Genomic DNA, 27,562 nt, shown 5'->3' with positions numbered 1-27,562 from the left:
AACCAATTTTTCAGGAGAACTAATAAATAAAAAGTCCACACCAAGAGACACTTCCACTAAGCATTTGAGAGAAGCTGGATGTATGGCAGTTTAGACTCCTGTATTTGCTGTCCTGTTGTAGAATAGTGAGGTTATTAACTTTTAAACTTTATTGAACAGGATTGATAAGTATTGAAGAAGGATCTTAGTAGATTTACAGCTCCCCAGTTCACCTATAAAAAGTGGGGTAACTTTAGCAACAACAGCCTTTAGCATTTGTTTCCTCAGGTGTTTTAGTTTTAGAAAATCTTGAAGAAAAAAAATAATCAAACTGAACCATATCTAGAATCAGAGCAACATATCACAGAGGAGATTAGCTCAGCCCTTAGAAGTGGGGAAGCTTTGCAAGCTGCTTCTATTTTTATTTAACACCACAGCATCCCTGGAAGGCTAATTCAGTTTCCCACAGAAAGTGAGTAAACCAGATTGCAAAAAAACAATCCCAAACACCACTTATCTTCTGCTGTTACTCTCACCAGCTGGATTATAACTTCAAATTAAACCCACTTTAAGAGAGTATCAAATTCTGTGAGAACACCCTTTCCACTTCATCCTCCCTGTGTCCTGAATTTTAGCCTATGGTTGGATGCACTGAATTTACTTTGCAATACACAACTGTAAGTCAAGAAAGACACTCCACACACAACATCTGTTTCTTCCACCTTGACACTGCCAATGCCTACACCTATTTTCAGCATTACAACATTAATGGTACAGAAGCTCTTAATTTGATAAAAACCATAGCAACACATTAAACACTTCATACTGATGCTCACAGATAACATTTGAAGGGTTCCTAAACACCCTTTCTCAGCACCATTAACTAGTTTGTTAAAGTTAGTTCTGCACATCTACTACTGCCTATCTACTCTGGTACATGAAAAACACCAACACAGGGTGTGCTGCTGTTAATCTATCCAATTTCTCTGTGGGTCAGGATAAAGTTACTTCAGTCAATGAAAAGAAAAGATCGGGGCAAGAAATAGTCAGGACGGCACTTTCAAGTGTGAACTCTTGCTAACTATGAAAGAGATCTCTAAACCATAAAAGAAAGTTTGAGGAATAAAAATGTTCATTTTTCACTCCTTTATTCAAACTGATTAATTGTTCTTCCTCAATGAGCCTTGTTTTGGTTTGTTGGGGTTTTTTTGTTTGATTTGTTGGGGTTTTATTTTCTTTCCCTTTTTTTTCCCCCCCTAGCCTAAGAGTAGTTAATGTGATTTAATTTTCACAACTGTGAGTCACTGGAAAACTTTTGAGATTTCTTCCAAAATCTGCATCCCAGTCAATAACTACTGCACAACAGCTTCTTTGGTCACACATGCAGAGAAGCTCCAGATCATTTGCAAACACATACTAGTCCACACAGAGGGCTAACACAACTGATACTTAACTTCCACAAGCTCAAAGAAAACACTGGCTGAGACAGCCTCCCTGCAAGCTCAGTGCTCCATCTCCCCTCAGCCACCACATACCCTGCACTCAATTTTTTAACCTAGAATTAAAGGCAAAGACCAGAAAACCAAGGCACAGGTAAAGGAAACATCCTAACTCCTCAGAAAGGTATCAAATTGCCACGCTAAGAGGCGATGCTGATTTTTTTAATGTAGGATATTTCACTGAAAATTAAAATACACCAGGGAGAAGCAGAGCACTTCACATCATTACAGTTCAACAATTGCAAGTTAAAAATTAAGCAAAAAACCGAAATCAGCCCGAACCCATGTTAAAAGCATGCATGCAGGCACACATATGAAACCAGACAGCACTTGGGATGATTTTGCTTGTTTTAAACAAAGCCAGAGGCACTTCTCCCAAGTGATGTTATAATTACACAGGGAAGGTGTACTTCTAAGAAGCCCCTACTTTGACCAATGAAACCCTACAGCTGCTTTCACCATTTTCAAAACCTTTTGGGACCGTTCAGAACATTTCAGTACAGGACAAGCTCCACATTTTTTTTCCCCCCAACAAACTCAGGTGTCCCAAACAAAAGTGAATTTATTCAAAGTGAAAAAACTAACACACTTCACAACTTCCACAAGATGTCTGTGAAACTGCCCTGTGCACACAGGTCTCCTCCCAGGGAGCTCAAGAGCTGGCAGAACAGCACTGGGTTTTAACATGAAACAATCTGGGTCTATTTCATTTTTGCAACACCCATTTCCAAAAAAAAAACACCACCACCACAAAACACACCAAAAACCCTCCAAAACCTCTCCAAAACACAGCATTTCAATTAACACACCAAGAAAACTCCCCTGAAGACACACAAAAGAATTGCCTTGATCCAAACGAATCTGCACGTTTCCCCCTGTTATCCTGCCTTAAGGTATCAGACCAGGGCCGATTTGATACCTTTCCATTAAAAAAACCAACAACGAAGCATCCCTCTGCAAGAGACAGAGGTGCTGCAGAGGTGCTGATAACCCTAGGAAAAGAGAAGCTGTCTCTTTAAAATGCCCTGCTATGTCCCTGATCCCACGTGGAACCAACATCAGCAGCACTTTCGCATTAACTTCAATGTGAGGTGAGATGAGGCATCATGATTTTACAGAAACAAACCGAGAAGGCTGCAGGAGACATTCTTGTCGAGGGACAAACAGGTGAACCGAACGTGCCAGGGAAACCAGCAAGCACGGCAAGAAGAGGTGCCCTGCCCCTGAGCCCTCTCTGCTTTCCCTATGGAGCATTACCTCAACCCCTCACCACCCTAAAGAATCCAGTTTAAATAGAGGAGGGAGCCACCAGGAAAACTTGAAATTCAAAGGCAACGAAAACGCACTTTATAAAACCGGAAAGGTTTACTCTTTGCCTCACACATCCTAATTAGATCAGGAAAGTGACACTACAAAGGCATTACATTCCGGTCCGAAAAAAAAAAAAAAAAAAAAAGAAGGAGGGGAAAAAAAAAAAAAGAAGAAGAAGAAGGAAAAAAAAAAAAAAAAAAAAGAACCCGGGGGGGGTTGTGTGAAAAAAAAAGGAAAGAAAAGAAATATTAAGAAAATAGAAACGATGATAAAGGAAAAGAAAGAAGCCCCCGTCCCCCCAAGCCCCCCAAACATCCGAAAAAGCATGAAAAAGGGAAGTTATAAAGCAGCACATACAGCATTTATCTTATCTGGGATCACTCCACATTACCCTCAAGTTATGCACTTTCTGCACTATCATCTCCCCCTACCTCTCTCTCCTGCAAGGGATTTTCACGTTTTCTCATTGTCGGTGGCGAGTTATAAGAGGCTTTTGCCTTCCCAAAGAATTCATCAACAAAAAAAAAAAAAAATAAATATTAACTCCTTGCTCCCTGAAACCTTAAAACGGTCTCGGGAAGACACGGGTTTTATTCTGCTACCTTGAGGAAGAAAAGGGGGAGCAGCCCCGATTTTTAGGTATTTTTTGGCATTTTTTTCTGATTTTTATTTTGTTATATGCCTCAGTTCTCCCTCCATTTTGGTTGTTTATGATACTGACAACAAGCTGTCCCTGCTCTCTCTCTCTCTCTCTCCGGATCTCTCCTGCTTTCAGTTAGCAAACCCCCCTCCCCAATGCAACTCGACTCAGCACTTACTTGGGTTCACACTTTTCCCTAAACACACACCGATGGGGAAGGGGAAGGCTTCTGGGCCACTCGGAGGGGGAGAGCGGGCAAATTCGTTTCTTTATTACGAAAAAAAAAAAAACTTTTGTCCAAAAAACGACGGCAAAGGGGGGTCGAGTGCCCCAAAGTCACTCCGGATCCCCCCAAAAGACGCGGTCGCCAGGTCCGGGGGACACCCCACGGGTAGCCGGGTCCACGGGGGAAATTTCTGTGCGAAATTCGGCCGGTTTGAGGCGGGGGGCGAATTTATATTAATTTTTTCCCTCATTTTTCGGCACCGCGGTCTCTAATGTCTTCCGCTCCCTCTCGCCGCTCTCGCCGCTGTCACTGCATTCACAGCACAGGCTCCGGAGAGGCGAGGAGGGGAGGGGGCGGCCGCGCAGCTCCTGCTCCTGCCCCTGCCCCGCGTCGCCGCCGCGGCCCCGGCCCCGGCCCGCCGCGGGGGTCGGTGGCGGGCACCCCGCGCCCTCCTGCCGTCCCCCGGGCAGCCCGCCGCCTCGCCCGCTCGCTTCGCGAACCAACATAGCGCCGCGGGGAGGGAGGGGAGGAGTGGAGGAAACTCCTGAGAGAGGGTTTTTTCTGAAAATCATCTCTTTCTCCCTCCGAGGAAGGGGAAGGGGGGCACCGCTCGCCTCGCCTCCCCTCCCCTGCTTCCCCCCCTTCCCCCCCCCCCCGGGGGGGTCCGACGCGAGGTGGTGGGGGGCTGCGGGAGATGGGGGGGAGTGGGATGGAAGGCAGGGATGGTTAACACAAACTTTTCCTCACTGCTCGCTGCTCCTCTCTCCTCTCCCCCCTCCTTCTCCTCCTCCCCCTTCATAATTTAAATAACCCTGATATTTCCCTGCTAAACCCCGGCGCCTGCCCCCCAAACCCGCAGCAGACTCACCGCGGGAGCCTCAGCATCCCCTCTGCGCCCCGTTTCCACCCTTTACAGTGTTCTCCGATTTTTCTGTAATTTTTTCCCCATATTTCGGGCTGGACGCGGCGGGCCTGGAAATTGTTTGCTTTCCCCTCTTTCCAGCAGCCATTGTAGTGTATGCGCTGCGGTGCAGCCCAGCCTGCCGCACACGCCGCGCCCACACCGCCCGCCGCCCACACGCACCGCGGGTTGGACGCCTCCCCCAGTCAGTCAGGGCCGCGGCCGCGCCCCGCCGCCGGCGCCTGCGGCCCGCGCCGCCCGCCCCGTTGGTGGAAGGAGGCGCCGCTCAAGGCCGGGGCGGACCCGCCGCCGCCGCCATTGGAGGCCAGGCCTTGCCACTCAGCGCCACCGGGGCGTGGGCGGCCGCGGCGCTTGGGCCGGGGGGAGCAGCGAGGCCGGGAGCGGGGTAGGCTGCGCCCGTACTTAAGCGGACTGCCCGAGCCGCTGACGTCTTTCGAATTGGAGACGGGCTGCCCCGCTCCCGCCCCGGGGCTCCCGCGGACACGGCCGGCGACGGAGGTGAGTGCCGGCGGCCCGCGCTGCCGTGCCCTACGGATCGGGCACCGCTTCTCCTTCCTCGCCGGGCGGGACGGAAGGCTCGCTCGCCCTTCGCCGCTCGCCCGCGGGCTGGAGAGACTCTATCTCCTGGCCGGGAGACGGCGCCGGGGCCCGACGGCCGCGGCCGGGCCCGGGCTCCGCTGTGCAGCGGCAGGTGGAGCTGGGGGAAGCGGGCTGGACTTGCGGCCGTTGGGCGACTGTGGCCCTTGGGGCGGCCGCCGTCACCCCGGGCGGGCGGGGAGGGAACGCGGGGGCTTCTGCTCCGTCCCTCACCGGCGGAGGGGACAGGCAGGAGCGGGGTGCCGGTGTCTCCTGGGTCCGGCGGTGGACAGCCCCTCCCCTCCATATCCGCCTTGTGTCCCCACCACCACTGCCCCAAGCCCCTTTCTGGGCGAGGCAGCTCGGCCGTGGCGAGCGGACAGATCCGCCGGCAGCCTCCTCCCGCCCCTCCGCTTGTGCCGCTCAAAGAGCGGTGAAAAACCGTAGGGATTTTACACGGCGCTCACTCCAGGGTGTAAGGTTCAATTAGCCGGTCTGTATTGCAGCGTAATTAGCGATTTTGTGCGCGTGTGTGTATATATGCGTTTAAAAAAGGCAGCCCAAACACTTGTCAATGGGAGACAGCCTATAGAAAAATATCCTGATGGTTTATGAACTGGAAAAGCCCTCGGGTTAAAGAGCGCTAGCAAGCAGTGTATTTCTCTGCGGTACAGTTTACAACTGTTAATGTGCTAAAGCGTAATTAAGAACTGTGGCATAGACAAGCCTTCGGTTGTAGCCGGTTCAGACCTGTGCTGGGGAAGCAGGAAGGGAAGGCTGTGCAAAACCTGGGGAGGGGAAAGCTCTCTTCCTGCCCAACTGCTCCTTCAGGGTTTCCCTGTGACCTGCCTGCCCTTCCAGCTGATAATGTTTCAAACCCTGAAGTGCTTGGGAGAGAGAAACACGTGCAGCAGCTATCGGACCTTTTTGGTAGTATTAATTAATGTTCAAGGATTTGTTCTCTCTTGAGCTAAGCAGCTTCATGAGAACCTGAACTGCCTGTTCAGTAAGTAGGTCTTTAATGTATTGTGTGTATTGTTCTTTAAAACCAGGCAACGCACGGTTGCAGACTCCGGTAGTGTAATCAGACTGAAAGTGTTAATTGCAGCTTGTGTAATGAGCACTGATGATGACACATCCAGCCGCTCAGGAATACTCTTTCGGAGAGCAATGCTGAAGTCAGCCTAATACCGTACACCTTGAGGCGCGTCTGCTTAAAAGGTGCTTACACCTCTGTAGCAGTGAAACGCAGACATAAACCTCCCCAAGGGTTAGATTGAGGCACTGTGATATGCTGCTTTTGTTTTCTTCTACTTCTTTCCCCTGTCTCACCCCCTGAAGCCTGGGATGATGCTGTTTTGCATGCTTGTGCTTGCATTTGAGTTGGAAGGACCTGGTCAAAAATCCTTTGCACATACAAAAAAAAAACCAAACCCCAAAAAATGCCCCCAAAAACAAACCCCCCAAACAACCCAGACTTGGAGCTGGTTTAAAACTGGGTAGTTCTCAAAGGGAAGTGGAAGGGTTTCCTGATGCTGTTCTTTAAAAGGCCCATTTGCAGAAAATAATCATGTGGAATGTGAAAAATACTCTGGGCACCAGGAGGCTACTTGAACAGGATGTAAATTCTAAGGCTTAGTCACCTGGAATAGCTTATTCATACCCAGAGAAGAACTTCAGATTTAAAACATCATTTTCTCTCTATGAGCTACGAAGAGTAGTATCTGATTTTTGTTTGCTGAGATCAAGCAAAACTGGTTTTTTTTGCTGTAGACTTGCAGTTACCCATCTCTGATGTGAACAGAGACAGGTTTAAGTTCAGAATTAGCAGCAGGGGGTCAAAAAAGGAAGGAAGAAAATCTAGCAAGGTGGTTCTTTCACAGCTTCCTCCATCAGCTGTACTGTAATTTGTTGCAGAAAGCTCTCTCTTCTTCAGCCCTGTGTTTCTGCTTGCCTTGGCTCACATTGTCATCTGGCCAACATTTATTTTCAGTGAGGTTTAGTATTTGTTTGGAACAGATACCTGCATGGCCATGTGTGTGCCAGAGGCAATGTATGGGAAGTTGTAAAGGGAATGAAGGTCTGCTGTTTGTCTTGATGTCATCATCTTGGATCAGGGTAGGCTGTTGGCTCTGAACCCTGTGTCTCTCAAGCTTACAGCTCCTGAAGTCAATGTCAAACTACTAAACTGGACAAAAATATATTTCAAGGTGTCATACACAGTATAAGGGGGTCTGGTCCCTCTTTGGAGTGAAACTTTTCCTGTTAACTATCTGATACAGCAGCACAGGAGATGGCTGGGGACTTGTTACACCTGGGAAAGCTCAGTGAAGATACAGATAGATGTGCTCCAGCTAAGGAGTAAGCACAGATCTGGCACAGTTTACTTGTCCATTGCTCCCACACACCATTCATTGAAGTGTCTGTGGTGTGTTGGCTGTGAGTATCTCCTGTGGAGCTGTTCCTCTTGGACACAGTCACTTCCTCAGTGACCTGGCAGGCTGGTATGAGAGCCACCACCGTGGCTCCATTGTCTGCAGGATTTTCTCAGGGAGTAAGTCTTGGTGGCAGGCTGAACTTGCCTGAGTTGTCTTGCTATTAGAGCTTTTGAGGTAACATTTTTTTTAAAGCAATTTTGTGGTGATCTATTTCTTTTAAAATACAACCAAACTGTGTGCATTATTTAGAACAGCTTGTCCAGAGAAGCTGTGGAGGCTGCAACCCTGGAAGTGTTCAAGGCCAGATCAGATGAGGCCTTGAGCAACCTGGTCTAGCAGGAGATGTCCCTTCCCATGCCAGGGGGGTTGAAACTGGATGATCTGTAAGGTCCCTTCCAGCCCAAACCATTCTGTCATTTCATGCTGGAGTTCAGTTTTAAACCTGAGTTACAAGTAGATACTTAACCTGTTTCTTTTCTGTTTCTAGCCAGGGTACAAGTGTCTGTCTAGAATGTCCAGGCATGCACGGCAGCTTAGAGACCAGGATATAAATCCCTGTGTAGCGGTAAGAAGATGACCCTGGGATTTCTAATTGTATGTTTCAGTGTTAAATAATGGATCCTCTAGAGGGTGGTTTGGTTTAGCACTCTTGCATTGGTCTTTTAGATGGGTGTTTTAGCATAAAGATGGGGAAATCTGGAGGGTTTCTGTTATGTTGAGTGTGAAATAGCAATGAGTAATTCTTCAGAGACAAGAATAATGCAGCTGATAGCAATCTCTTCACTTTTCTGTCCTTAAAACCAGAGCCTGAAATCCTGGTTAGACAGGCTGGCTTTTTTTTTTAAGTCTCTTGTGGGTTTTACCAAGCATCCTTGTAAACAACTGTGGACTCTATCCTTACTGTTTAAAGAGTTCCAATGTCTGTTATCTCTAAATGAAGTCATTGCTTGGAATTGCTGATTATCCTTTGTGATAGATGTTCCTCTGCTCTCTCTGACAGCATGCTTTCATCTGAGAAGCTGCCTCCTATCTTCTTGGATATTCTGGGGCATTTTGGGTTTGTTTTTTTATACACTGAGTATAGTAACTTCCTTCAGCTCTGAAGTGTGTTTTCCCTGTTCAAGGAAACAGATGCCTCTAGAAAATGTATGGATGACAACAACTATAACAAGGATATGTGCGCTGCTTATTTTCTGAAGTACAAAAACTGCAGAAAATTCTGGGTAAGCACAGTAGATTTCCTAAGTTTTATTCCATTCTTTGCTCTAAGTACATTACACCTGACATACTTCCTGAGCTCTTCAGGCTTAGCTCATGCTGACTGCTACTCATGTTAGTGACTTACAGGCCAGAGTGGTCCTGGTATGTTGCTGGAAGGCTTAAGCAGATGCATATAGTTTTTTCACTTGGTTCTTCTCAGTTGCTGTCTTAGATTGTGAGTTGCTTCTTCCAGTTCCTGATATGTTTCCCTCTAAATTTGAGTCAGATGTTTCTAGTGATAAGGTCTGCTGTAAATGGATAGATAGACAAAAGTCCTGAGGTCAGATAATCTGTTTTTTCCATTGTTTTGGGTCATGATTACTTCACTACCCAGCTGAGGAAGAGTTCATTCTTATTTGGTGGTGTCCTTGCTTCTGTGCCTGTTGTGGTAGGGAGGCATCATGAGGAGCTATGTGCAGTCAGACTGTTCTCTGCTTTCTTCTTTCCTTATGCTGTGGTGGTAGTCTTTTAGCTTAGCCTTTAAATACATGTGCACAGTACCAGGAAAAACTATTTACAGGCAGTTGCACATTAAGTCTGGGGTAGTGTAATGGGAATACTGTAACTCACTGTCTCCTGAAGCAGTGAGCTAAACTATCAGGTGTCTTCAGTTAAGTACTAGCACGTTTAGTTATCAGCTAATCAGGCTGACTGTCTGGCTCTGGATAACAGAAGTACTTTTCCTATAAAGAATCTTATTCATTTGGAGCTTAGAGACTTCTGAGATGTCTTGTGTTCTCATGGTCACTTTCTTCTATTTTCAGCATAACATTATGATGGAGAGAAGAAGAAACGGGGTGAAACCAGAGATGCCCACAGCAGAAGAGAGAAAGAAAATGTTGGAATCAATGGAGCAGCCCTACTGAGGAGAAACTTGCATTGACTGACTGTTTTCACTGTACATATGAGGACTTTATCAATAGCACATTGCCCCTTTATGCACTGGACTTTTCAGTTGCTTTATCTTGGATTAAAATAAGGTCTTAAATTTTGAAATGTGTGAGTTATCTGGGATGGAACTTCGTGGGTTTGTTTGTACTCCTCATCATGGGACCTTGGCTTCTCACTGGAAGATGTGGATATCCACACAGCATGTGCCTAGGCACTTTGGAAGTAGAAGCTACCTCACTTTGGAATGTGAAAGATAATGGGGCTCACAGAAAGTATGTTTGAAAAGAGGGAGGGGGCTGGTGAGTCTTGCAGTGGAGTTCTAAGCATGGAGCAGGTTGAGAGACTATGTGCAGCACATCTCTTGCATCCAGCTGTCCTGCATAGTATGTGTTTGCCATGTATGGTCTTACCACTGTATTCCATGTGAGTTGTATTGTGTCCCCTGTTTGTGAGGGCTAAAACCCCAAATCCAAGAAGCTTGCCATGGGGTCTGCCACTGCACTCGTCATTTACAGCAGAAGCTTGCCATAAATCAGATCTGCAGGCTTTGCTGCGTAGAAGGTTAGAGAGGCTGAAGGTAGAACTGAACTCCTGAGGTTTGAGCCCAAGTAGTGCCTTCTGTGGATAGTAAATAGATACTTGGCTGGTGGGGATGTGGGGGTGGGGGACTTGTAGACATGTAAACATATCCTCTGAGTGACATGGCAGGTTTAACTATAGTACATCTATCTAAGACTCTGGACAGCTGAAGCCCTGGGTTTGGAAATGCTTACTCATACAAGACTACAAAGCTCAGTTTAACAGGTACTCTGATCTTCAGTGGGATTAATTCCTTAACTAAACTGAACAGCTAAGTGGAAATGGATTGCTTTCTTACCTCCAGTACTTTCTGGTCTGGCTTAAAAGCTTGCACCCTGTGGTCAAACAGAAACCACCATCATGAGCTCAAGTTCCCTGCGAGATCCTTTAGGACTTGCTGTGATCAAGTTGGCAGAACTCTGGCTGACCTCACAGAGGATGGTATAAAAGTGTTGTCTCTATTTAGACTGTTTTGGAAAGATTTCATGGCTTCCTGTTTCTCCTTCTGTCTGGCTTGGCTTGTTTCTTTCCACTGGAGACCTATTTGCTTAGTGGGATTTTTATGCTGTTTCCACCTTCCCCCTTGTTTGACCTGACTAGTAACTAATGGAGATCTGCTTTTCCTTCTCTTTCCCATCTGTTCTCTTTGCACATCTCGGTTTTGAAATGGACTGATCACACCCTTGCTGTACTGATGTGTGTAGCTTTATGCTTTCTCAGTCTGCCTCTTGCTGAGCCTATGCTGAGGTCAGTTCCTGGCAAGGGAAATAGGACTTTGCTGAAGATCATCAGATTTTTTTTATTCCAAATGACTTTTTCTGCATTTAAAATTCTTGTATTTTGCTGACAATTTTCTTCTTGTGGTTGTGTGGAACAGAAGAAGTTTTAATTACAGATTCAAAGGCTCTTTCTTGCCCACCATCCTGTTGCCACTTCCTTCCAATGCCCTCCTATCTAGTACCAGCCTTTTTGCCCATTTGGTACCGATTATTTTTTGCTGGTTTGAGCATTTTGGTCTCTTCTCCTTCCAATATTTTTCCCTGATAGCTTTTTTTCTGCCTCTGATCTAATAATGTCGCCCAGCAATGGCTTTCTGACACCGCTGCTCTTGAAGGTCTTGTGTTCCTTGCTCTCCTTGTCTCAGTGAGAGAAGTTCTTGCTTTCATTAGTCACACTTAGCCATAATACTTCCTCACTGGCCATGCCTCTATTTGATCTTCATCTGCTATTTTGGGGGGGAGCTGATTGTCCCCTTTTCCTTAGGGTTGTCTCTCTGGACTCTTGTGGGTTTGTTGCCTGGCTTGTCTAAGGGCACCTTCTCTCCTACTTGGCACAGGTTTGTCATTTGGCACCTCTGCTGTATCTTTGGGCATGTCCTTTGTTCCTGTAGCTTTAGCTACTAATCTAGTGCTTGCTGTTTTCTTCTTGCTGTGCTCATGGTCTGGGCTTACATTAAAATCTAATGGTTCTGTGCAAGGAAAATGACATCTGATGTGATTGTGCTGATTCTTCCTTGCATAAGCTCAGCTTCCTCAAAGTCATCTCATTTATCCTAAGTTTGCCTTGCAGGTTTTCTTTGAGTGTAGAAATGCCCTTTTCAGAAAGGCAGAGGAGGGAGCTGTGTTCCCTGCTTTCAAGTATCAGTGCAAGAATGTGGGGTCACAGGGCAGGGTAAGGCACATGTAATGCAAGAAGAGTGTTCTAATATTAGACTTCCTGATCATCAGTGGGCACATGTGGTAACCTCCCTGTGAGTGTTATGACAAAACTGAGTGTAGTGAAGAATTGAGGGCAGTTTTAAGCAGTGACCCCATAGATTTGATGCAGGTAACAGGTCTTCCTTTGCAGGATGAGAGGAAATGGCCTCAAGTCGCACCAGGGCAGGTTTGGCTTGGATGTTAGGAAAAATTCCTTCACCAAAAGGATGGTCAAATCCTGGAACAGGCTGCCCAGGGAAGTGATTGAATCATCCTTTCTGGAGGGAATTAGTAGACTTAAGTGTGGTGCTGAGGACCATGGACTTGTAGTGTTAGGCTAATGGTTGGACTCAATTACCTCGAAGGCCTTTTTCAGCCTGAACAGTTCTTGTAGGGACTGTCACTAATGCATTTATTGCCATTGCATGTGCCTTATAGTTACTGTTAAGGGACCCAACTTTATGGAAAAGCTTGGAAAGCAAGTTTTCCTCCATGTCAAAGCCTTTCAAGAGTAATCCATTAGTTAAGTCTGAGTCTTCATCGTTTTTCCCCCTCAGTGGAGGTTGCTGTTCTTGCTTTCACTACTGAAGCTCGGGAGTGGTAAGTTATGAATGCTAAAACATAGCCTCTTAGGTATGAAATGGTTGAGTTTTCCACTAATTATTTTTTTTTGTAATGTGATGGACTGTCTTTGGTTGTGAGCCAAAGGTAATGCTCCTTTCCTATACCTGAGAGCATATTCCACGCTTCACTGAAACACTGAGGGAAGCTGAAACCTGCCAGTCTTAACTGGGCTGAATCCTTTAGCAAATGCATGCTCCTGTGTACCCAGAAAACATGACCCAGTGGACCAGTAGAATGCATTCAGAAGCAGGAAGAAGCAGGCTGTGGCTTTGGTTTTGTTTCAGAGCTGGAATTCTTCATTTTGCTTGTGGTACAAGGAGCAGATCAAGGTAGTGACATTTAATGTTTGGTTTTCTTTTTTGTTTGACAGCTGGATGGTGCTGTTGCACAGCAGACTGTATGGAAACACAACACTCCACCCACTCTTGGCTCTTTGGAGCTTTGCTCTTTTTTTTTTTAGCCTCTTCCCACAGACAGCAGAACTCAGGGAGGAAGAAGGGAAGATTGGTGCTGTCTCTACACTCTAAACAGAAGAGGACAAGATTCTCTGTTGCTGCTGGAAAAGGGGAGATTTCAATGCAGCCTGAGCAGCTTTGGAATATGGTCCTTGAAAGAGTATTTTTCACTGTGGTCAGCTGGTCACACTGAGCAGCAGTGAGAGGTTCTCTGCCAGACCCAGGTGGATGTGCACACTCTCACCTGTACACTTTATCACCTTAGCTTTCCCATTATCCCACAGCACAAAGGCCTTTCTTTGGCTCTGGAGGCCACCTGCTGCCACACTTGGGATGAGTCTGTGCTCTTGAAGGTGTTAGAAGAAAGTCAGCTTGCTCTAGAATCCCAAAACCTTTGTTGTGCTCCACAGCTGAAGCTTTAAAGGATGGAGTTGCATGTGCTGCAGCTCTGAGTCTTATTTCATGGTCTAATAAAGCTTTTGCATTCCTGTTACTGAGGGCATACAGATGGGAGGTTTCCCTGAAACTCCTGCAGAGAAGGTGGGATGAAATCAAAGTTGAGGATGTTACTGTGCCCTAATGCCTTTGGAAGCAGCCCTTAACTCATGCTGAAAGGAGCTGTACTGCTAAAACACCAGAACAAGAGGACACAGTCTCAAACTGCACCAGGGGAAGTTTAGGCTTGAGGTGAGAAGAAAATTCTTCCCAGAAAGAGTTGTTGGCCATTGGAATGTGCTGCCCAGGGAGGTGGTGGAGTCACCATCCCTAGAGGTGTTCAAGAGGGGATTGGATGTGGCACTTGAAGCCATGGTTTAGTAGTCATGAGGTGTTGGGTGATAGGTTGGACTTGATGATCTTTGAGGTCTTTTCCAACTCTTGCAGGCTTTGGTCCTCTTGCAAGAATTTGGGGCACCTGGAGGAAAGAGCTGTGTAAGTATTGAAGTAGGAAGAAGTAAACCAAGTATATTAGTGCTGAGGCTTTGACATTTCTGTTACAGCCTTGTTGCTAAGGAAAACCTGAGAGGGGAGTCCTGCATTTATAGTTACCAAACACAGTGGGTCTTGGATAAACGCACAGAGTGAGGTTGTGGTTTATGCCATCATGAATGTAGTAAATAACATCAAATTTTGGATAATTCCTCTCCATCTTTTAGGTTTTTGTCTTCATGCCACCTGTCTCAAAATCCTCCACTGAGGGTTTTCAGGCCATCCTCAGATCACACATGATTACTCCTGCAGTGAGAATTGAGCTGCTACACTCGGTGTAGCTAACTCGGAATTCCTTTGCAAGGTGCCTGTCTCCCTTCAGCTGGGGTTGTTCAGCCTGGAGGAGAGAAGGCTCCAGGGAGGCCTTATAGCAGCCTTCTAGTACCTGAAGGGGACCTACAAGAAAGCCAGGAAGGGACTTTTTTTAATTTATTTTTTGTCAAGCTTCTGGAAGCCCTTCCTCAAGAGCTCTTTCCAGTCTCACTTGTAGGCCGGTGCATGGTGTTTAGTTTGGGCTGTCACCTCTTGGAGCAGCGAGCGGCCATTCCTTATCAGCCTGCAGAACTCTGTACATGGCTGTGGCACCAGGGGAAGGCTAAAAAGAACACTGAAGCTCCTCAGACTGAGAGCTGTAGCAGGTTTCCACATCCCTCTGGTGCTGAAGTCATGTGGCAGATGAGCTAATTATTATTAGCAGCTCTTTCCCTAGAAGGCTCTTGTGAGAAGAGGCATGAAGGCCTTCTCCTGTGAAATCTTTTCTCCTGCTGCTGTCTGTGGGAGTAGTCCCTTCATTTTGTTTTTCTTTCAATGTAATATCTCAACAAAATCAAACAAATGGGGTGGTGTGGCTCTTCCATCAGCAGGACAGAGGTTTCTCATGGTGGTGTGTTTTTGAAGCTAGCCCTGCATCTACTTTGTTTGGAAGAGCATGGTTTTTCAATTACTGTTGAGAACTGTTTTCTAGAGCCAGGCTTCCCCCACCCACCCACCTTTCTGCAAAAATAAATAGTGGTATTTGCATTAACTTCAAGGTCCTTCATACTCCAAAGGATCACTCACAGCCTTCCTGTTTCAGGAGCTGTGTGTGGGTTTTTTTGCAACATTCCATTTGAGCAGAGAAGGGCAACGAGGCTGGGGAGAGGTCTTGAGCACAGCCCTGTGAGGAGGGGCTGAGGGAGCTGGGGTTGCTTAGCCTGGAGAAGAGGAGGCTCAGGGGAGACCCTCTTGCTCTCTACAACTACCTGAAGGGAGGTTGTAGCCAGGAGGGGGCTGGTCTCTTCTCCCAGGCAACCACCACCAGAACAAGAAGACACAGTCTCAAGTTGCACCAGGGGAGGTTTAGGCTTGAGGTGAGGAGAAAGTTCTTCACAGAGAGTTGTTAGCCCTTGGAATGTGCTGCCCAGGGAGGTGGTGGAGTCCCCATCCTTGGAGGTGTTCAAGAGGGGATTGGATGTGGCACTTGGTGCCATGGTTTACTCATGAGGTCTGTGGTAACAGGTTGGACTTGATGATCTTTGAGGTCTCTTCCAACCTTGGTGATTCTGTATGTGTGATTTTGGAGCCCCAGTCCATGATCTGTTTCAATCTATCAGGAGCTATTCCACAACCTGTTAGTGCAGTTGATTGGGTTGGGGTTTTTTTGTTGTTGTTTGGTGAATTAGGTTTTGTACTGCATTTTTTGCCAATCATTGCTCTTCCTTAGGATTCCTCCTACTCTTGGGCTACCTCTTTAGCTGCTTTACTTTAATAAGCAGCTGTGCCTGCAAACACTCACTGAGTGATCTGGGGATTGGTCTCTTCTAAGTAAAAAAAGCAAGAGGACGAGAGGAAATTACCTCAAGTTGCACCAGGGGAGGTTTGGGTTGGATGCTAGAAAGAATTCTTCCTTGAAAAGGTTGTCAAGCCCTAGAACAGGCTGCCCAGAGGAGTGGTGGAGACCTGGAGTGGTTTAAAAGCCATATAGATGTGGTGCTGAGGGAGGCTGGATGAGACCTTGAGCAACGTGGTCTAGCGGAAGTTGTCCCTGCCTAGCAGGGAAATTGGTACTGGATGATCTATTAAGGTCCCTTCCAAACCATTCTATGATTGTGTGCCCCTGGGCTGGAAGGGGCAACCCAGAGCATGACAGGAAGCAAGTGCTGAAGCCACAGCTGCCATCACAGGTCAAGCAAAGCTTTTCTGTGCCTGGGGCTGAGGTGTTCAAAGCTTGAGGGCACAAGGGCTGTGTTTCTTGAGTGGGCAGGCAGCTAAAAGCAGGTAAAACCTGGAAGGAGCCACAATTTCCTAAGCATCTCCAGCTGGGCAGTTTTAAACTGTCTTCTTGACAGTGTGCCAATCTTCTTTAGTCCTAGGTGTGATCACGTTGCAATTAAGTGCTTCAAGCACGTGTGAGAAGAGCAGAAAGGCACCGAGAAGGCTCAGGGCTGGGGGGGATTTACCTACCTGGGTGTTATAAGCAGTTTTCAGGTTTCTGCCCTTTAAATTTTAATGTTCAAAACCCTGAGAATCAATTACCTTAATAAATACTTTAACACCTCAGCTCTTTTAGGGTTGCTGTGGGACAAGAGGAGTTCACAAAATGCTTTGGTTTTTCTGCACTGCAGAAAAATTGCCAGCCAGGAGTTGGCAGAGAGCATCAGTATCTCTCTTGGCCTCCTCCAGTTGGCAGCTGCAGGAGATCAGCCTGCTGGAAAAGCTGCTGTAAAGCTGGATGTGTGCATAGAGCCAGCTGCTCCCTGTGTCAGGGGAAACCACCTCAATCTGACCCAAATGGGTACAGATCTGCCTGGTTTTGGACTGCTCTGGACAAGCAGGCTGGTCGTTTGGGGGCTGTGCTGGTGAAGTTATTTGTTGCTGATTGCTGCTACTAATTGGGCTCTGTGAAGCAGTGAGAAGCTGACACTGTTTCTAAAATCAGAGTAATCTGCTAATTGAAGATGTTAATGGACTTATTCATGGGTTTGTGTGTACATCTTCTATCAAGTCTAGGATTACTGTTCACATGCAGAGAATGATTTTATGGGCCTCAAGTTGCACCAGAGCAGGTTTAGGTTGGATATTAGAAGAGATTTCTTCACCAGAAGGGTTCTCAACCACTGGCACAGGCTCCTCAGGGGGCTGGTTGAATCCCCATCCCTGGAGCTGTTTAGAAGCTGCAGAGATGTGGTGCTGAGGGACATGGTTTAGCACCAGGCTTGGTAGGGTTAGAGAATGGTTGGACTGGAGGACCTTCAAGACCTTTTCCAGCCAAAGTGGTTCTGTGATTTATTTCCAGTTTTGCTTTCACGTCACTGGGTTCTGCACCAACCCCAGAGAAATAACATTTGCAGTTCAGTTAAGGAGTAATACTGCTGATGAGATGTTTCTGACACAGGAGGCTCACAGATGTTCTTGCACAAGCCTTTAGGAGGACGCTCGACATGTGGCGTTGCAAGAACACATTCAGCAAGTTTTAGGTAAGCAAATTGACCTAATTTAATAAACTGCTTTTCATCAAACTCGAGGCAGCCAAATCAAGGCCTTGGCCAAGAAAGTTGTTTTTATTAGTGCAGTATAACTTGGTGCTTCCCAAGCTATCTGGTCGACACAGTGTTTTGGAGAGGAAGGAGCAGGGCTGGTGGTGGTGGAAGGTTTCCTGTGAAAAGAGGGTGGCTCTGGGGGTGCAGAACAAGGCAGAGCTGCTCCTCCCCAAGGGCTTTAGAGCAGGGATTGAGGCTGTGCTACAAGACCCAACTGAAAAGCTCCCAATTTGAAAGGAAAGCCAAAGGAAGGTGAGTGGTTTTGTATGCCCAGTTCACTGCTCTGTTTCATCAATGATAAAAGCCTGAGGGAGGTGGAGTAGGAAGTCAGCACAGCACCAGAAAGCAGCCTAGAGACTCTGCTTCCAGTGTCATAGAATCATAGAATCAATAAGGTTGGAAAAGACCTCAAAGATCATCAAGTCCAACCTGGCACCCAACACCTCATGACTGCTAAACCATGGCACCAAGTGCTGCGTCCAGTCCCTTTTTGAATACCTCCAGGGATGGTGACTCCACCACCTCCCTGGGCAGCACATTCCAATGGCTAGCAGCTCTCTCTGGGAAGAACTTTCTCCTCACCTCCAGCCTAAACCTCCCCTGGCATAGCTTGAGACTGTGTCCTCTTGTTCTGGTGCTGATTGCCTGGGAGAAGAGACCAACCCCCACCTGGCTACAACCTCCCTTCAGGGAGTTGTAGACAGCAATAAGGTCTCCCCTGAGCCTCCTCTCCTCCAGGCTAAGCAACCCCAGCTCCCTCAGCCTCTCCTCACAGGGCTGTGCTCAAGACCTCTCCCCAGCCTTGTTGCCTTTCTCTGGACATGTTCCAGAGTCTCAATGTCCTTCTTAAACTGAGGGGTCCAGAACTGGACACAATACTCAAGGTATGGCCTGACCAGTGCTGAGTACATGGCACAATGACTTCCCTGCTCCTGCTAGCCACACTCTCTCTGATGCAGGCCAGGATGCCATTGGCCTTCCTGGCCACCTGGTCACAGTAATTTGTAGGGGTTCTGACAAGGGGAACCATTCACTCTTTCAACTCACATGCAGAGAGCCTCCTGTGGGCAGTGAAAGCTTCGACATACATAGAAGCCTTTCAGAAGCCCATATTCAATGCAGACCTCAACACTCCTGGACAAGTCCTCATCTCCCTGTGCCCCAAAGACACAACCACTGAAGTCAGGACTGAACTTCTCCAAAGAGGATTGCACCAGGCTCTAGTTATCTATTTATTTATTTACCCACAGAAATTGCCTTCCTAGGTCACTTTCCCTCCTGAAAGAGGTGTGTGGGATGGCAGAGATGCTGTGATCTTCACAGTAGGTCTGGCACGAAGCGGTATGGGTCATGTGCTTCTGGTTTTGTTCAACACAGAGCCTGTCTGGCAGCTCCCAGGTAATGCTGTGACTCCCCCAGAATTTAGCCAAATGACCTTAAAAAGTGTTAATCAAAGAGAAAATAAAGTTACAGCCTTTCTCTCCCCACCTCAGCCCCCTGAAGAGCTGCATAAAGATCAGATTTCTCTAAGAGATATAGGGAGAAGACCTTGTTTATATTCCTCTTATTTACATCCCAGCGGTTGCTTCACAGTCCCTGCTGCTTCTGGGCAGGCAGCAGGTAAAACACAGCTTCCCAGGCTGCTAGAATGACAATTTCACACCACAGGCTTTTGAGCAGGGCTTGTTGTGACAGGACAAGGATCAGTGGTGGTTTTAAACCAAAAGGGGGAGATTCAGACTGGAGAGAAGGAAGAATATGTTTTACACTGAGGGTGGCGAAACAATGGGAGATTCCCATCCCTGGAACCATTTCAGGTCGGGTTGTTTGGGGCTCTGAGCAACCTGCTCTACTTGCAGATGCCTTGGCTGACTGCAGGGGGTTGAACTGGGTGACCTCTGAAGGTCCCTTCTGACCTAAACCATTCTGTGATTGTCTGTGAGTGTGGACAGCCTCTTGAAATGTTCCTCTCTGCTGAACTGAATTAAAGCCACAGGAGACACAAGGTGACATCCTGCTTATTAGCAGGTGTGTCATCTGCTCCTGACAACTTACCCTGGGGGTGTAGCAACCAAGATTAACTTCACCTATGGACATGGAAAGAAAATGCCCACAGCCTCTGGCCACCCAGCACTGCTGAAGTGTATTTTGATTCAGGAAAGACAGCAGTAGGAAACCAAAGTCATTTTTTTCTATTCCAGATCAGGTACTTTTCTTCCTCAGGTACTACAGAAACCAAATTCTTGAGAGAAGATAAATAAATGAATGAATTATTTGGCAGTAGCTGTGTGCTCCTTACATCTGCCCTGAATTGTGCCCTGCTGTCAAGGACAGCTAAGGTTTTACTAACCAAGAGCAGAGAAACAATTCAGAATTGCTCGCACAGCCCGTCCGACCAGCTGGGCTTTAAACTCTGAGGCAAGCTCCTGGCACCTCTGCAGAGCCCATCTCTAACCCTGTCACAAAGACAGCTGGTTTCCCAGGCAAACCTACACCAATGGCCTCATAGTTCAAACCTCTGTGCCTCATACCCCTAAAACCCAAATAAACAAATGAAAGAAACCCACCATGAAAACAGGGAGGAAAGCAGCACACACCTAAGACTCTGGGGGGGCCCTTAGAGCTGCCTTCCAGTGCCTGAAGGGATCCAATAGGAAGGCTGCAGAGGGACTTTTCATCAGGGTGGCTAGAGACAGGACAAGGGGGAATGGTTTCAACCTGAGGAAGAGCAGGGTTAGACTGGAGCTGAGGAAGAAGTTCTTCAGTATGAGGGTGGTGAGACTCTGGAATAGGCTGCCCAGGGAGGCTGTGGATGCTTCCTCCCTGGGGGTCTTCAAGGTCAGGTTGGATGAAGCCTTGAGCAACAAAGTCCAGTTGAGTGGTATCCCTGTCCATGGCAGGGAGGATGGGGCAGATGAGCTCAGAGGTCCCTTCCAACCTAAGCCATTCTGTGACTCTAAGTAGGCATCTACAGGTCAGTGTTGACTGCATGTGTGTGACCACAGGCAACTTTTCCCTCTGGTGAAGCAATCACATTTTAGCTCCCAAAACCAGAAGTGTATTTTCTCCCTCCCTTCTTTAAGATCTGTTTAAACTATTTGGATGTTACTAAGCTGAGGATAATTCAAGCAAGAGGAAACAGAATGGAAATAAAGGACATTTGAGAGCATTTGCAGACTTGTTTTGGTATTTAACAACAGAACTATGTTCTAATAAAAAAATTAAAAGTCCTCTAGAAGAGGAGGTTTATTGCTCAAGGAAAATCTGGCTTTTAGAATAAAAAGTATGCAAATCTAGGCTGTAGATCCTTTCTGTCTGTCAAATACCTTTTGGAAGTTCATATCCACCTCCAGAATCAAAGCTCCCAACCCAGCAAACAGCAAAACCCGGATCCTCGGCTCTGAGGTTCCACCAGAGCACAGGGCTGGGGAAAGCTGCTGTCTGTGCCCTGTTTGTTTAGTCCTGCGGCATCCCCACAGGATTCCTGTGTTCACAGAGCCAGGCATTCTGAGTTGCAGAGGAGGTTTTCAGAATGGAAAGCTGTGATTCTAGGCAGTGTTTCCTCCCTGTGACTGCTGACCCTGTGGGTCTGCCTTAAGCTACGCCTGTAGCATGAAACCAACTTGATACGCCTCAAACCCTGACCTGTAACTCTTCATATCACAGTCCTGATGCTTGTACACCTCATCTAAGTTCCTCAAGAACCTGCACCACATGCTGAGTTCTCCACTCCTCCTCCTGTCTGAGGAAGTGGGGACAAAAAAGGGAGAGGAGCTACAGGTTTATCTTGCCTCCACTCGTGTTCCCCTACAGAAACTGAGCTGATCTGGGGACTTGGAGCCTAGTTCTAATCCAGTTTTCTTGTCCTGAGGTAAAGACAAACATTGCCTTTCCTTTGAGAAGACAATTGTGTCCACTCCATCCAGCCCCATCCTTGGTAGCAGAAACTCTGCTTTCAACCCAGGCTGCAAGGTCAGAGTGGAAGGGCAGCAGTGCCCCTTCTCTGTGGAAGCTACGGAGCAAAGTGATTTTTGAGATGCATTTTGACTGCACCCAAGTATTCTAAAGCCTTACACAGCCCAGCAATTTGCTTTTCCTGCTCTGTGAGTTAATGACTAACCCACTGTGTACCTTTTCCTTGCAAAGTTTGGTGTTTCTTTGGTGGCTCCAGCAGATAAAAAGCAACTGTTTACTACTGATGTTCTCTTCAGAGTGGTCTCTGAGCTCCATAAACAAACCATTGTAAGGTGAGTGAAATTGCAGGGCTGAGCTGTCTCACAGCTCACCATTACCAAATGGGGAGACCCTGCCCCCTTTACCCCATCTCCTTGCCTAGGGACAGGCTCATCTTCCATCTTCCACCTTCCATCAGTTCTCACACTTGCTGGATCCTTCACTGAGCTGATGACTCAGCTGCTGGAGGGTTAATGACCGATTTGATGTAATTTCACACTTATTAAAGTGGTTGTGCAAGCACTGGGCCAGAGAGCTACAGGCAGCACACAGCATCTGCTCACGGACAACCAGCTGTGCTTGCTGCCCTTCTCTTCAGTTAAGAACACTCAGGACAAGAGACCTCCCATGTGAGCCTGGGTTACCACCAACCAAAGTGATGAGTCAAGGCTCTGACACAGCTCACATCCTCTGTGGCTCACCAGAGAGACCTCTGACACCAAAAGACTCCAACTGCATGACAGGGAGTTCAAGTCCCATTTTCCCATCTAATTGTTTGACTTCATAACAACAGAAGTCTGGGGGAAAAAAAAATAGAAGCCTGACAAACCAAACCTCTGAGTATTGCTTCCTGTTTGCTGAAGCTGAATCCAGAACCACACTTTTGTGTAATGATGATGAACTGTGAAATAAAATTGACTTTTCTCCCTGTGGACTTTGCAAGAAAAGTAGTAAACAACATTTTGCAGGGAGAAAGAACAACAAAAAAAAAGAACAACAACAAAAAAGAACAACAACAACAACAAAAAGAACAACAACAACAAAAACAGAGCTGCAGGCCGCTGGGCTGTGGCTCCCAGCTGGCATGAATTAGTGGAGGAAGGTTTGTTGTGTTTCCTTTCCCCAGCCCATCCACCCCTCCCTGGGTTTTGGATGTGCTAGCCTTGGATGGGGATGACTCAGCTGCTGGTGAATCACCTGCTGAAGTGCTAAAAGTGATAGCTTGGCTCCATTTCCTCAAGCAACAGGGAGCTGTCAAGGCAGACTAGAAAATTGTCTTCTGCAGCTGGGAGGATTTTCCTGCTTGCACATCTAGGTTTGCTGCAATTAGAAGTGGTTGCACAGATGTAAGGTGACTTCAGTCACCCCTGATGAGGTCTTGCTTAATGAAAGCTTCCTTGTGCTTGCTCCTGAGGGGGCTTTTCACTGGCATTGCCAGCCCAGGTTGTTCAAGGCTTCGTCCAGCCTGGCTTTGGACACCTCCAGGAAGGGACATCCACCACCTCCCTGGGCAACCTATTCCAGTGCTTACCACCCTCACTGGAAACAATTTCTTCCTAATCTCCAGTCTAAGTCTCCCCTCCTGCTTTTAACTGATAACATGGAAAACAATGGAGTATTTCCAACCAGAGGGACTGTTCCCAGGGATGAGATCTAGAAAAGCCTTCTGAATTGTGCTGTTTCAAACTACTGTCTTCTGGGGTGGTGGTGGTGGAGAAAGACAGGGAGAAAAACTGACAACTGCATGGAAAGCTTTGCCAGGCTCTACATCCCCATGGGACTGCACCTGTCCGACCACCTGCGGTCACTGTGTGGTGAGTCTCAAAGGCCTTCACAAGCACAGGCTGAGAGACACAAAACAATGCCAGCTTACCACAATGATTGTAAAGTACAGATCAAAGAGCCTTTTGGACTCTCAGTGTTGGTACCTTCTTCCCCATATAGATTGCCAGCTCACAGAGTCACAGATTGCACTGAGTTGGAAGGGACTGTCCAAAGGTCATCTTGTCCAAGCCCCTGCACTCAGCAGGGACACCTCCAACTTTACCAGGCTGCACAGGGCCACATTGAGTCTGATCTTGAATGTCTGTAGGGATGGGGCCTCAACCATATCCCTGGGCAACCTGTGCCAGTATTTCACCACTCTCATTGTGAAGAACTTCCTCCAGATGCCCTACCTAAATGTGCTCAGCTTCAGCTTCAAACCATTGCCCCTCATCTTATCACTCCAGCCCCTTCTAAACAGTCCCTCCCCAGCCTTCCTCTAGGTCCCGTGCAGATACTGAAATGCAGCCCTAAAGTGTCCCTGGAGCTTTCTCTTCTCCCAGCTGCACAATTCCCAACTCGGTCACAGTCAAAGTAAAGCTGTGTATAAGGCAGCTGCCTGCTCTCCCCACAGCAGCACCAGCTGCCCCACTGACAAGCAAGCAGGCATTGTGAGAAGATCCTCTCCAGGTGTCTGCTGTGAACCTTGGTAGAGAACCAGCATGCATTTTGCTCTCCACCAGCTGTGGGACAGACTTGTACTGCTTGATCTAACCAGCAATAGTTCCTCAAGTGCCTGAAATTTGGAGGAAACAGTCACAGCTACTTTGGCTGGCCACCATCAGGAGGACAGAGTTTAGTAAGGACCAAGGAACAAACTAAGTTTTCTCTACAATGGGCAATTGTTTTGCAGGATGATGTTTATTATGGCTTTTGTTGTGTGGCTTACAGCACATCTTCAGCTCTCCCTCATCCCCTGTGGAGAGCAGCAGTATCGTGGTCCCTGTTCAGCTGGCTGGGCAGGTCACCCTTTCCCAACAGGTATTTTCTATCATCTTTGTCAGGGTCTTCCAAGCCCAAATCCCCCTGCAAAGTGGTGACTGCACAACAAGGGTTAAAATTCTCAGCCACGCAGGACTGAGAAACCAGTGACAACAAGGAAACAGCGCAGCAAAGCCAGGGGGAGTTCATCACCTGGCAGGACTCAGCTAGATGGACAAGTGTAATTGTATCAATTCTTATCTTTGGAACAAATTTGATTACCATTTTTGTGAGGGAAGGTCCAAGGAGGTGGCAGAATCCCAGCAGGAGCCAGGTTTGGTCACAGCCATGCTCACTGGCTCTCAAACAAGCCTTCAAAATTAGTCTTATGACAAGCAGGTCGAGAAACAGACAGCAGAGTTACTCAGAGGCATTCCTCAACTCATTTTTTTCCCCCATGAAGATCCCACATCTTTAATATTAAACAATATTCCATTGTCTGGAACAGCAGACATTGGACCTGATGCTTGTTAGAGATTCTTACACCCAGAGGTAATGTTCCAGCACATCACCATGTACAGGGAAACAACTGCAGGAGCACACACATACACACACACCTGGAAGCGGCATGGAGCACTCTGTGCTCTAATCCCATCTTCAGTGGAAAGGCTCTGCCAAGCTGTGTGCTTAGTGGCACGGCAGCACACAGACCTTAGAGCCAAAGGAGTCTGATCAGCATTGTGCTGACTGATTTGCCTTTTTTAATGCCTTTCTTCCTCAATTCATTTTCAAGCCATCAGCCATTTTAGCACTGGAAGCCTCCAGCCTAGCAAAGCTAAACTAAATCCCATTCTGGTCCCTTCGCTCTGAAGTTAAGCACAAGGTCTGTGCAGGGAAGTTGGCAAGGGAAGTTTTTGGTAACTCACAAGAGAATTGCTTTTGTTAAGAGAGATCTTCTTTCCTAGGGGGTTATACTCCCATTACAATGATGCAGTTTGCTACTTGTCTGAAAAGCAGTAAGATAACAGCAGCAATTTATAGCAGCCCTTTCTCCACGCAGACAAAATACAAAGGTTCTTCATATTTTCCATCCAAGTCTCCTTTCAGTCCAACTTGGGAGTGGTAACAGGATGAGAGCCAAGGAATTTCCAGAAATCTTGAAGTGCTAGTAAGTCATTGCTGACACGGTGCCATGAATATTTGGTTGATGAAAGTTAGGTGCAGGGCCATTCTGCCCCTGATTAGCAGATATTACCAAGGCAGAGGTAAAGAAAAGGAGATGCAGGCATCAAAACATGGGCCTCAAGAAGGGCTTAGGCTGGAAAGGACTTCAGAGATCATCTCCTCCAACCTCTCAACCAGGCTTTGTTGCTCAAGGCCTCATCCAGCCTGGCCTTGAAGACCTCCAGGGAGGGGGCATCCACAGCCTCCCTGGGCAGCCTATTCCAGAGTCTCACCACCCTCCTACCAAAGAACTTCTTCCTAAGATACAGTGTAAACCCTCTCTCATCTTCAAACCATTCCCCCTTCTCCTATTGCTAGACACCCTTATGAAATGCATCCCAACAGAAGTCCAAGCTTCTTGCTTGCTTACCCTGTGGGCAAAGCAGCAGCAGTAGAAAGGGGGTTGTTACTTCCCCAGTTAGGAACAAACCCTTCAGCACTGACATCAACAGACTATTTTTGAGTTGCCACCTTTTCTGCCCCCCTTCCTCGCCTCAAGTTGTCCTTCATTTATGTTTTCACTTAGTTGGCTTAGATCTATTGGTGTTAAAATGTTATTTAAAATATTTGTAGGTGGATAAAAATCTGGAGACCATTCCAAGCCTTCCAAGTCAGATTTCATGGAACACACAGGTGTAAAGCTCTGGTGGATGCAGAACTTCCTTGGTTACCACAGAAGCTCTAATGGTTCACATGTTGGAATGTTAAGAACAGGCACTGTAGAGTTCTTCAGGGTGATTTCTGGATTGCAAATATCAAGTGCTTCAAAATAGTTCATTCATGCTTGGGTTTGTAAAGGTGGAATTTGTTGTTCTACTACAACTCCTCCAATATCCTCAGCCAAGGAACAGCGTGACCCCTGAGTCTCTCTCCTGGCTTCTTCCCTTGATCTCTGTGTACTTTTAGGGTTCCTTTCTGGATGTTAAGAGACACTGTTAAAGAAGAAAAAAAAAAATCCTCAAACTACCAATGACTTGGGTGGAGAATATGGGTGGGCAGTGCTGGGACAGCTTTGTGGCTTTCTCTGTTGTGATGCAAAAAGCCAACAAGCATCTGTATACAAGAGAGCACAGGAAAGGCCTCCACTGTGAAAACAGTGCACATGAAAAATCAGGGAAGGGGTTGGGTTTGAAGGGACCTCCAAAGGTCATCCAGTCCAGCCCCTCTGCAGTCAGCAGGGACATCTTCCACTAGATCTGGTTGCTCAGAGCCTTGTTGAGCCTGACCCTGAGCATCTCCAGGGATGAGGCCTCAACCACCTCCCTGAGCAGTGTGCCACCACCCTCATGGTGCAGGGCTTGCTCCTAACACCCAATCTAAATGTGCTCTGCTCTCCTTTCAAACCATTGTCCCTCATCCTTGACATTGGAGGCCTTTGGAAACTGTCCCTCTGCAGCCTTCTTGTAGCCCTCTTCAGGTACTGGAAGGCTGCTAGTAGGTCTCCTGGAGCCTTCTCTTCTGCAGGCTGAACAACCCCTGCTCCCTCAGCCTGTCCTCATAGGAGAGATTCTCTCTGCATTGTGTTCTGAAAAAAAAGATAAATGATGGCAAAGAGGCCAGGCTTGGGGCTGGGTGAATGAAAACCCAACCTGTGAACGTGCCAGCACCTCCTTACTTGGTGTTCTTAACGTGCAGGGTGCTACCCCAGAGACTGCTTGCTCTTTTTAAAGGGATTATTTAATCCAGGAGGGAAAGCATTGCTCAGACAAGTCACTACATGGCCTTGGATGCAAGGCTGGAGCCTGCTATGACAAATCAAACTGCTAGAACTAGTTAAAGAGACTTTGAAAAGGGAGTGGAGCTGGAAGCTGTCCTGTCTGCCTCAGGAAGTACATGTTGCTTCTTCACTCACAACAGCTCTGCCTGTAAAGAGGTGGATCAGAGTCCAAACAAAACATTATTGTACTTTATCTACATGGATGCATATATCTACATATAGACATACACTTACCTCCCACTGGATTCTATATTGTCCCTAACCCTCTGTTGATCCTCTTAAAACACCTTGTTTGAGGCTTCAAGACATGGCACTCACCC

The 27,562-nt window shown here is 47.1% G+C and overlaps 2 protein-coding genes across 4 annotated transcripts in view; one reads left to right on the top strand and one right to left on the bottom strand.

The window, feature by feature from the left end:
- Positions 1-4,717, bottom strand: part of PLAG1 (PLAG1 zinc finger) — a 44,578-nt gene extending 39,861 nt beyond the window's left edge. For all 3 annotated transcript variants that reach the window (XM_054179387.1, XM_054179380.1, XM_054179395.1), the window contains exon 1: positions 4,524-4,717. The gene's annotated coding sequence lies outside the window, so the exon portion shown is untranslated. The remainder of the gene's footprint in view (positions 1-4,523) is intronic.
- Positions 4,718-8,027: 3,310 nt separating this feature from the next.
- On the top strand, positions 8,028-9,903 carry CHCHD7 (coiled-coil-helix-coiled-coil-helix domain containing 7). The gene is made up of 3 exons (XM_009904108.2): positions 8,028-8,156; positions 8,716-8,814; positions 9,616-9,903. The coding sequence occupies exons 1-3, from the start codon at positions 8,103-8,105 to the stop codon at positions 9,715-9,717; spliced, it is 255 nt and encodes an 84-aa protein (XP_009902410.1). The 5' UTR covers positions 8,028-8,102; the 3' UTR covers positions 9,718-9,903.
- The last annotated feature ends 17,659 nt before the right edge of the window (positions 9,904-27,562 follow it).

This window comes from Dryobates pubescens, chromosome 3 (genome assembly GCF_014839835.1).
Source record: "Dryobates pubescens isolate bDryPub1 chromosome 3, bDryPub1.pri, whole genome shotgun sequence".
Taxonomy (NCBI): Eukaryota; Metazoa; Chordata; class Aves; order Piciformes; family Picidae; genus Dryobates; species Dryobates pubescens.
The sequence above is the reverse complement of the archived record's forward strand: the minus strand, read 5'-3'. Positions and strand labels throughout refer to the sequence as shown.

Coding starts and splice junctions, on each gene's coding strand:
- CHCHD7 (XM_009904108.2), top strand. CDS start 8,103: ATGTCCAGGCATGCACGGCAGCTTAGAGACCAGGATATAAATCCCTGT. Junction 8,157..8,715: donor ATATAAATCCCTGTGTAGCG/GTAAGAAGATGA, acceptor TCCCTGTTCAAG/GAAACAGATGCCTCTAGAAA. Junction 8,815..9,615: donor AAAACTGCAGAAAATTCTGG/GTAAGCACAGTA, acceptor TTCTATTTTCAG/CATAACATTATGATGGAGAG.